An 11,143-nucleotide genomic window follows, 5' to 3' on the forward strand; every position below is an offset into this window, starting at 1 on the left:
CTGTGTATCTTGGCGATATCTGTCTGCTTATATGTCTGTCTATAGTTTTCTGGTTAGATTCTATGTCGCTATTTCATTATACCTGATGATGATTGCTTGTGTTGCAATCGAAACGTCGTATGCTATTATTGAATTTATTATTTTATCTTTATACGTGCACTTTACCGAAAGAACCAAAGAGTAATTCCTGCAGTCACGAAAGCTCCAAAATAAAGATTCCACCAGGCGACCCTCACCAGGACCAGCAGATTGAGAAACGAATGAACAGAGCGCCTTAGTTCCACCGGAAGACGGAAGCTTGTGTTGCCTCCGAAACGTCGTGATTTTTATTTTACTTTTATTAATTTTAATTTTTTTCACCTACGTGACTTTACCGAAAATAATCTAAGAATATGAATCCTTGCAGTTACGAAAGCTTCAAATCTAGAATTAATACCCTCTACGGGGAGGAATTCCACCTATCTGGTAAGAGTTTTTAACAGACAACGAGACAAGAAGTCACAGCTTCTCGAGACGCTGGCCTTCCTAAAGAGATGCCGAGATAACAAGGTCATACCCATCGCTACAAATACTGTTTTCTTGGAATTTCTCTCACTTGATGCAGCTATCGTGCTGTGACGGTTCCACCTGAAGACGGAAGCTTGTGTTGCCTCCGAAACGTCGTGATTTTTATTTTACTTTTATTAATTTATCGGGGAGGGTACGGGTACACGATTGCGACCTCTGGGATGAAGCCATGTTGCAGGCGCGGGTGGGTTGATTCTAGGAACTTGAATTGTGAGAAGAGACAAGACGTTGGGAAATGAGTGACAAACGGTTACTCTTTTCGATTTAAAGCTTTCGTGACTGCAGGGATTCATCTTCTTGGTTCTTTCAGTAAAGTCACGTAGAAGGGAAGTAATAAAATAATAAAAATGAAACATAATAAAATAAAATACTTCTCACTTTATTTTATTTTATTTTTATTATGTTTTATTTTTATTATTTTATTACTTCCCTTCTACGTGACTTTACCGAAAGAACCAAGAAGATGAAACGGTGACTCACCAGTGACTCACAGCCTACCCGTACACGGCCGCACCAGGGTCGCAAACGGGTACCCGTATCCGTACCCGGCCGGGTACGGGTAGCCGGGTATTGGGTAGGGTACGGGTATCGGGTACCCGGTTGCGACCTCTGGTATATAGGTAGGGCACGTGGGCGGGGCTAGCCCCGCCCACGTGCCCTACCTCTATAGCCTCTTGTCACGGCAGCTCTCTCGCCTGCTTCAGCAGTTCCCCCGCTGCGATCGTCTCGCCTGGTGACGGCCGCTTGCGTCGCGATCGAAACGTCCTCCGTGACTTCACCGAAAGAACCGAAGAGCAGTGATCCACATCCTTAACCAGGCTCCGTGCCGACCACTCCACTAGGCCACTGGTCGCCGTTACATTCCTCGTGCGATTTTCCGGCCGGGGACCGTGCGGTCAGACCGCCCGCCCTCGCCAGGCAGAACGCCGGCGGCCCATCATCCCTCGGAGGGGGATAAAGGCGGTAACCGCGTTGCGGCAAGCGCGGCGATCGCCCTCGCCCCCGGCCGCCACAGTCACGGCGTCAGCGTGGAGGGAGACGGAGGGGGGAGCGGGGAGAGGCCCGGGGGTGCCCCCGGGGCAGGGAGGCCTCGGCGCGCAGCGCGTCCCTGCGAGCCCTGAGGGCCCTCTCCTGGGCCCCGAGGGCCCGCGCCTCCTGTCCGAGGGCCCGTAGCTCGGCACGCATCCGCTCGTTCTCCTGGCGCGCGCGCGCGGCCAGCTCTTCCGCACAGCGTCGCGCGGCCTAATGGGGGGGGGGGGGCATGGGGTCGTGAGAGGCTTGCGGGGTCGGGGTTCAAAGAACGAGAGTGAAATTTAAAAGTCGATGGGTTGATGGCCGATGGACAAGAGTAACGACGGAGTGGTGGCCGAGGAATGGAACGCGTTCGAGAGCACGTGCACGGAGGAGATGGAGCGATGGAATCAGCTGGTGCGCTACGTGTTGTTGTTATTATAACGAGAGCACGTGCACGGGGGAGATGGAGCGATGGAATCAGCTGGTGCGCTACGTGTCGTTGTTATTATAACGAGAGGACGTGCACGGGGGAGATGGAGCGATGGAATCGGCTGGTGCGCTACGTGTTGTTGTTATTATAACGAGAGGACGTGCACGGGGGGAGATGGAGCGATGGAATCAGCTGGTGTGCTACGTGTTGTTGTTGTTATAACGAGAGGACGTGCACGGGGGAGATGGAGCGATGGAATCGGCTGGTGCGCTACGTGTTGTTGTTATTATAACGAGAGGACGTGCACGGGGGGAGATGGAGCGATGGAATCAGCTGGTGTGCTACGTGTTGTTGTTGTTATAACGAGAGGACGTGCACGGGGGAGATGGAGCGATGGAATCAGCTGGTGTGCTACGTGTTGTTGTTGTTATAACGAGAGGACGTGCACGGGGGAGATGGAGCGATGGAATCAGCTGGTGCGCTGCGTGTTGTTGTTATAATGCCGCAGGATCATTACGGGTGGCGCGGGGGACACGGGGAGGCCTTCATCCAGCAGTGGATTGACAACGATGAGGATCACGGGAATGAAACCCGAATTAAAACTCAGAACCTCAGCAGTGACGGCTCTATGTTGACACGCTTTTAATTAACTCTGTTGTTGTTATATATTGTTGGTTCTTTCGGTGAAGTCACGTAGAAGGGAAGTAATAAAACAATAAAAATAAAACATAATAAAATAAAATAATTCTCACGACGTTTCGGCTACAACGCAAGCAGCCGTCTTCAGGTGAAGAATGAGACACTGCCAAGCTAGGAGCTTATATATAAGCTGCGTTGGAGGTGGAAGAAGAAAAGCGCCTTGACAAAAGAATGTGCATATCAAGAGGAATTTCGCAGTCACGAAAGCTTTAAATCGAAATCTGTTGTTGTTATGTATTCTTGGTTCTTTTGGTGAAGTCACGTAAAAGGGAAATACAGAAAGAACCAAGAATACGAATCCCTGCAGTCACGAAAGCTTTACATCAAAATCTGTTGCTGTTCTTCTTGGTTCTTTCGGTAAAGTTACGTAGAAGGGAAATAATAAAATAATAAAAATAAAACATAATAAAATAATTTTCACGACGTTTCGGCCACAATGCAAGCAGCCGTCCTCAGGTGAAGAACGGCTGCTTGCGTTGTGGCCGAAACGTCGTGAGAATTATTTTATTATTTTATTATTTCATTTCTACGTGATGACTTTACCGAAAGAACCAAGAATATGAATCCCTGCAGTCACGAAATAAGCTTTAAATCAAAATCTATTGTCGTTGTCGTACCTCAACTAAATTTTTACCCACTTCCCAATATGGTACCGACTGCAAACTTGGTATACTTATGTCATAGTGATGACAATACTATATATCATTAAAATAAGTATAACCCGTAAAAACAAAGTTTTTCACTATAAATCCTTTATATGCGTGGCGGCTAGAGTCCTCTCGTCCTCTGGCTTGAGATGGCTGCCACCTATGGGTCAGATGATTGTCTGCCAGTATTAAGCAATTGGTAATTAAATATTTAATTTGTTTTCCCTAAACTGTGTAAAATTTTGGAAAAAAATTTCACGAACATTAATTGTCTCGCACAACGAGTCTGTGTGCAAAATGTCAGCTCGATTGGATCACGGGAAGTGGGTTAAAAAACGACCGAAAGATTTGCACGGTCGTAAGCAAGCAAGCACGCACGCACGCAAGCAAGCAAGCGAACTTAATATAAAGGATTTAAAAACCATATATTTTAAAACATTTTTTACATGTTATGTTTCGGCTTGGCTCTAAACTGACGTTGGCTGTAACTCACCACTGTCCCTTACGTTAATGGCAAACTTCGGGGCAACTTCCTGGAGTCGTGGAGTTCTTCCATTACTAGTACGGTACATTTCATTAAAGCGTGTTTTTTTTTTAAAAGTTGTTTTAAAAATGTTTTTATTTGACCAGGGCAAGGCTGCATAGCACTTCTTCAGAAGCGACCAGCCCATCGCGAATGAGAGCTCAACAAAATGGCTTCTCGTCATCACGTGGAGATTCATAGCGGCCGCCACGTACTTCGAAGCGCACGTTTGTAAGTGCGGCGAGAAAAAACTGAGGACCCGGAGAGAGAATCCACGCGACCACGGGGCGAGGGACACGCAAACTGCAAATACACAGCAGCAGACGTCAGGGTCGGGGTGGAACCCACGACCTCCTGTACACCAGGCGAGGTTGTTAACATCTCCTAGCCACCGTGATGATTGTGATGAGAGAGAGAGAGACACTCAAACTCCAAATACACAGCAGACGTCAGGGTCGGGGTGGAACCCACGACCTCCTGTACACCAGGCGAGGCAGTTAACATCTCCTAGCCACCGTGATGATGATGAGAGAGAGAGACACGCAAACTCCAAATATACAACAGCAGGCGTCAGGGTCGGGATTGAACCCACGACCTCCTGTAGACCAGGCGAGGTTGTTAACATCTCCTAGCCACCGTGATGATGATGAGAGAGAGAGACACGCAAACTCCAAATATACAACAGCAGGCGTCAGGGTCGGGATTGAACCCACGACCTCCTGTAGACCAGGCGAGGTTGTTAACATCTCCTAGCCACCGTGATGATGATGAGAGAGACACGCAAACTGCAAATACACAGCAGACGTCAGGGTCGGGGTGGAACCCACGACCTCCTGTACACCAGGCGAGGTAGTTAACATCTCCTAGCCACCGTGATGATGATGAGAGAGACACGCAAACTTTAAATATACAGCAGACGTCAGGGTAGGGGTGGAACTCACGACCTCCTGTACACCAGGCGAGGTAGTTAACATCTCCTAGCCACCGTGATGATGATGAGAGAGAGAGAGAGACACGCAAACTCGAAACACACAACAGACGTCAGGGTCGGGATGGAACCCACGACCTCCTGTACACCAGGCAAGGTTGTTAACATCTCCTAGCCACCGTGATGATGATGAGAGAGAGAGAGAGACACGCAAACTCGAAACACACAACAGACGTCAGGGTCGGGATGGAACCCACGACCTCCTGTACACCAGGCAAGGTTGTTAACATCTCCTAGCCACCGTGATGATGATGAGAGAGACACGCAAACTCCAAATATACAGCAGCAGACGTCAGGGTCGGGATGGAACCCACGACCTCCTGTAGACCAGGCGAGGTAGTTAACATCTCCGAGCCACCGTGATGATGATGAGAGAGAGAGAGACACGCAAACTCGAAACACACAACAGACGTCAGGGTCGGGATGGAACCCACGACCTCCTGTACACCAGGCGAGGTTGTTAACATCTCCTAGCCACCGTGATGATGATGAGAGAGAGAGAGACACGCAAACTCCAAACACACAGCAGACGTCAGGGTCGGGGTGGAACCCACGACCTCCTGTACACCAGGCGAGGTAGTCAACATCTCCTAGCCACCGTGCACAGGGTCATGAGGCTGTGGTTCTCAACATTTGTGGTGGACGAGTATAGCTCACCGTGTGAGGAGGTGGAGGAGGTAGAGGAGGAGGAGGTGGAGGAGGAGGTAGAGGAGGAGGTGGAGGAGGAGGTAGAGGAGGAGGTAGAGGAGGAGGTAGAAGAGGAGGTGGTGGAGGAGGAGGTAGAGGAGGTGGTAGAGGAGGAGGTAGAGGAGGTGGAGGAGGTGGTGGAGGAGGAGGTGGTGGAGGAGGAGGTAGAGGTAGAGGAGGAGGTGGAGGAGGAGGTGGAGGAGAAGGTAGAGGTAGAGGAAGAGGTGGAGGTAGAGGAGGAGGTGGAGGAGGAGGTAGAGGAGGAGGTAGAGGAAGAGGTAGAGGAGGAGGAGGTAGAGGAGTTGGTGGTAGAGGAGATAGAGGAGGAGGTGGAGGAGGTAGACGAGGAGGTAGAGGTAGAGGAGGAGGAGGTAGAGGAGGTAGAGGAGGAGGTAGAGGAGGAGGTAGAGGAGGAGGAGGTAGAGGAGGAGGTAGAGGAGGAGGTGGAGGAGGAGGAGGTAGAGGAGGAGGTGGAGGAGGAGGTAGAGGAGGAGGTAGAGGAGGAGGAGGAGGTAGAGGAGGAGGTAGAGGAGGAGGTAGAGGAGGAGGTAGAGGAGGAGGTGGAGGAGGAGGAGGAGCTAGGGTAGGGGGGGGTCCGCTCACCGCGTGGGCCTGCCGCCCCAGGCTGGCGGCGCGCGAGGCGGCCTGCTCCGCGTGCTGCTCGGCGCCCCGCTCCCGCCGCTCCGCGTGGGCGGCCGCGCGCCGCTGGCGCTCGCTCAGCTCCCGCCGCAGGGCCTCCTCCAGCGCCCGCCCCGCCGCCTCCTCCCGCTGGCGCTGGGCCTGCACGCACCGCGGACACCACAAGGCCTCAACGCCATGGCCTGCACGCACCGCGGACACCACAAGGCCTCACCACCACGTCCTGCACGCACCAGGGTCAAGGTTCAGGAGCCAGGGTCAAGGTTCAGGAGTCAGGGTCAAGGTTCAGGAGTCAGGGTCAAGGTTCAGGAGCCAGTGTTATGGTTGAGGAGCCAGGGTTATGGTTCAGGAGCCAGGGTCAAGGTTCAGGAGCCAGGGTTATGGTCCAGGAGCCAGGGTCAAGGTTCAGGAGCCAGGGTCAAGGTTCAGGAACCAGGGTTATGGGTCAGTGTTCAGGGGGCGGGAGCAGCCTTGGCCCTGACCTGCACATCGTTCAGCTTCTCCATCTCACGCGTCACCTGGGCCAGCTCTGCCTCCTTCTCCAGCAACACCGCGGTCAACTCTACAGGTGAGGGGCCATACAGGTGAGATGACAGGTCAGTGTCTAGACAGGTGAGGTGACAGGTCAGTGTCTAGACAGGTGAGGTGACAGGTGAGGGATTACACAGGTGAGGTGACAGGTCAGTGTCTAGACAGGTGAGGTGACAGGTCAGTGTCTAGACAGGTGAGGTGACAGGTGAGTGTCTAGACAGGTGAGGTGACAGGTGAGGGGTTACACAGGTGAGGTGACAGGTCAGTGTCTAGACAGGTGAGGTGACAGGTGAGGGGCCACACAGGTGAGGTGACAGGTGAGTGTCTAGACAGGTGAGGTGACAGGTGAGTGTCTACACAGGTGAGGTGACAGGTCAGTGTCTAGACAGGTGAGGTGACAGGTGAGGTGACAGGTCAGTGTCTAGACAGGTGAGGTGACAGGTCAGTGTCTAGACAGGTGAGGTGACAGGTGAGGGGTTACACAGGTGAGGTGACAGGTCAGTGTCTAGACAAGTGAGGTGACAGGTCAGTGTCTAGACAGGTGAGGTGACAGGTCAGTGTCTAGACAAGTGAGGTGACAGGTCAGTGTCTAGACAGGTGAGGTGACAGGTGAGGGGTTACACAGGTGAGGTGACAGGTCAGTGTCTAGACAGGTGAGGTGACAGGTGAGGGGCCACACAGGTGAGGTGACAGGTCAGTGTCTAGACAGGTGAGGTGACAGGTCAGTGTCTAGACAGGTGAGGGTGACAGGTGAGGGGCCACACAGGTGAGGTGACAGGTGAGGGGTTACACAGGTGAGGTGACAGGTCAGTGTCTAGACAAGTGAGGTGACAGGTCAGTGTCTAGACAGGTGAGGTGACAGGTGAGGGGCCACACAGGTGAGGTGACAGGTGAGGGGTTACACAGGTGAGGTGACAGGTCAGTGTCTAGACAGGTGAGGTGACAGGTGAGGGGCCACACAGGTGAGGTGACAGGTCAGTGTCTAGACAGGTGAGGTGACAGGTGAGGGGCCACACAGGTGAGGTGACAGGTGAGTGTCTAGACAGGTGAAGTGACAGGTCAGTGTCTAGACAGGTGAGGTGACAGGTGAGGGGCCACACAGGTGAGGTGATAGGTGAGTGTCTAGACAGGTGAGGTGACAGGTGAGTGTCTAGACAGGTGAGGTGACAGGTCAGTGTGTAGATAGGTGAAGTGAGGGGTTACACAGTTGAGGTGACAGGTGAGGGGCCACACAGGTGAGGTGATAGGTGAGTGTCTAGACAGGTGAGGTGACAGGTCAGTGTCTAGACCGGTGAGGTGACAGGTGAGTGTCTAGACCGGTGAGGTGACAGGTCAGTGTCTAGACAGGTGAGGTGACAGGTCAGTGTCTAGACAGGTGAGGTGACAGGTCAGTGTCTAGACAGGTGAGGTGACAGGTCAGTGTCTAGACCGGTGAGGTGACAGGTCAGTGTCTAGACAGGTGAGGTGACAGGTGAGTGTCTAGACCGGTGAGGTGACAGGTGAGTGTCTAGACCGGTGAGGTGACAGGTCAGTGTCTAGACCGGTGAGGTGACAGGTGAGTGTCTAGACCGGTGAGGTGACAGGTGAGTGTCTAGACCGGTGAGGTGACAGGTCAGTGTCTAGACCGGTGAGGTGACAGGTGAGTGTCTAGACCGGTGAGGTGACAGGTGAGTGTCTAGACCGGTGAGGTGACAGGTCAGTGTCTAGACAGGTGAGGTGACAGGTCAGTGTCTAGACAGGTGAGGTGACAGGTGAGTGTCTAGACAGGTGAGGTGACAGGTGAGTGTCTAGACCGGTGAGGTGACAGGTCAGTGTCTAGACAGGTGAGGTGACAGGTCAGTGTCTAGACAGGTGAGGTGACAGGTCAGTGTCTAGACAGGTGAGGTGACAGGTCAGTGTCTAGACCGGTGAGGTGACAGGTGAGTGTCTAGACCGGTGAGGTGACAGGTCAGTGTCTAGACAGGTGAGGTGACAGGTCAGTGTCTAGACAGGTGAGGTGACAGGTCAGTGTCTAGACAGGTGAGGTGACAGGTCAGTGTCTAGACCGGTGAGGTGACAGGTCAGTGTCTAGACAGGTGAGGTGACAGGTGAGTGTCTAGACAGGTGAGGTGACAGGTCAGTGTCTAGACAGGTGAGGTGACAGGTCAGTGTCTAGACAGGTGAGGGTGACAGGTGAGTGTCTAGACAGGTGAGGTGACAGGTGAGGGGTTACACAGGTGAGGTGACAGGTCAGTGTCTAGACAGGTGAGGGGTTACACAGGTGAGGTGATAGGTCAGTGTCTAGACAGGTGAGGGGTTACACAGGTGAGGTGACAGGTGAGTGTCTAGACAGGTGAGGTGACAGGTCAGTGTCTTGACAGGTGAGGTGACAGGTGAGGGGTCACACAAGGGAGGTGATTTTTTCGTAAAGCCCTCAGTCCTCAGCGTTGTAGAAGTGTTGACGTGGTTACGTGCGAGTGTGAGTGTGGAGCGGCAGTGTAGCGGTCAGCGCTACGCTGCGTAACAAACTCGGCTTCCCGCTCGCGGCCAACACCGGTGACGATTATCTAAACCGGTCCTGGAACCTCCCTTAGGTCGACTCAGCCTCAAACGAGTACCTGGTGCGTGTGCCGTGCCGGCCTTGATAGGTGCCGTTCGGAAAAAAATTTGAAGGAACCGGAAAGAGACGTGGACCTCGCAGAGACCGAGCATATCGGCACTACGCGACAGAAGTGGAAACAAAAATTTATTAAATGTGCAGTGTGCGCCTACCACAGGGCTCTCCGCCCCACGGATCGTGATGACGATGACGACTGGCTCACAGCACTTGCCCCAGCAGTCTGTGGAAGGCTATACGGGGGCGGGGGGGGTCTTTGTCTTTGTGAGTGCGGCGTGGGGAGGCCTCACCTTCTCTGCGCGCTCGCAGGCACGCCCGGGCCTCCTCCCCGCGCCGAGCCAGCTCCTGCAGCTGCCAGCGGTTCTGCTCGGCGAGGGACACGATGAGGTCCCTCCTCTTCTCACCTCGTCTCCACATGAACGACGCGTACTCCTGCTGCAGCGCCCCGCATCCACATCGCCCGTCGTCGTTATCGTCGTCGTCGTTGTTGTTGTCATCGTCGTCGTCGTCGTCATCGTCGTCATCGTTGTCGTCGTTATCATCGTCGTCATCGTCGTCGTCATCGTCGTCATCGTCGTTATTGTCGTCGTCATCGTCATCATCATCGTCGTCATCATCGTCATCATCATCGTCGTCATCGTCATCATCATCGTCGTCATCATCGTCATCAGCATCATCGTCATCATCGTCGTCGTCATCATCATCATCGTCATCATCATCGTCATCATCATCGTCATCATCGTCGTCGTCATCATCATCGTCGTCATCATCATCGTCATCATCGTCGTCATCGTCGTCGTCATCATCATCATCATCGTCATCATCATCGTCGTCATCATCGTCATCATCATCGTCATCAGCATCATCGTCATCATCGTCGTCATCGTCATCATCATCGTCGTCATCATCATCGTCATCATCATCGTCATCATCATCGTCATCATCGTCGTCATCATCGTCATCATCATCATCGTCATCATCATCGTCATCATCGTCGTCATCATCATCGTCATCATCATCGTCATCATCATCGTCATCATCGTCGTCATCATCATCGTCATCATCATCGTCATCATCATCGTCATCATCGTCGTCATCATCGTCGTCGTCATCATCATCATCGTCATCATCGTCATCATCATCGTCATCATCGTCGTCATCATCATCATCATCGTCGTCATCATCATCGTCGTCATCATCATCGTCATCATCATCGTCATCATCATCGTCATCATCGTCGTCATCATCATCGTCATCATCATCGTCATCATCGTCGTCATCATCGTCGTCGTCATCATCATCATCGTCATCATCGTCATCATCATCGTCATCATCGTCGTCATCATCATCATCATCGTCGTCATCATCATCGTCGTCATCATCATCGTCATCATCATCGTCATCATCATCGTCATCATCGTCGTCATCATCATCGTCATCATCATCGTCATCATCGTCGTCATCATCGTCGTCGTCATCATCATCATCGTCATCATCGTCATCATCATCGTCATCATCGTCATCATCATCATCATCGTCGTCATCATCATCGTCGTCATCATCATCGTCATCATCATCGTCATCATCGTCGTCATCATCGTCGTCGTCATCATCATCATCGTCATCATCATCGTCATCATCGTCATCATCATCGTCGTCGTCATCATCATCATCGTCATCATCGTCATCATCATCGTCATCATCGTCGTCATCATCATCATCATCGTCGTCATCATCGTCGTCATCATCGTCGTCGTCATCGTCATCATCGTCGTCATCATCATCGTCGTCATCGTCATCATCGTCATTATCATCCTCGTCG

General features: G+C 52.3%; 1 protein-coding gene across 4 annotated transcripts in view; it reads right to left on the reverse strand.

The window, feature by feature from the left end:
• Positions 1-1,239: 1,239 nt before the first annotated feature.
• Positions 1,240-11,143, reverse strand: part of LOC133340878 (uncharacterized) — a 33,640-nt gene continuing 23,736 nt past the window's right edge. For 3 of the 4 annotated variants that reach the window (XM_061549340.1, XM_061549341.1, XM_061549342.1), the window contains 4 exons: positions 9,612-9,756; positions 6,677-6,756; positions 6,159-6,335; positions 1,240-1,809 (listed from right to left, as the gene is read on the reverse strand). In XM_061549340.1, the coding sequence (XP_061405324.1) occupies positions 1,591-1,809; positions 6,159-6,335; positions 6,677-6,756; positions 9,612-9,756 (621 nt within the window). In that variant the 3' untranslated portion in view covers positions 1,240-1,590. The remainder of the gene's footprint in view (positions 1,810-6,158; positions 6,336-6,676; positions 6,757-9,611; positions 9,757-11,143) is intronic. The other variant, XM_061549343.1, reaches the window with a different exon arrangement.

Source organism: Lethenteron reissneri, chromosome 10, assembly GCF_015708825.2.
Source record: "Lethenteron reissneri isolate LAM-NWPU_2019-01 chromosome 10, ASM1570882v1, whole genome shotgun sequence".
Classification (NCBI taxonomy): domain Eukaryota; kingdom Metazoa; phylum Chordata; class Hyperoartia; order Petromyzontiformes; family Petromyzontidae; genus Lethenteron; species Lethenteron reissneri.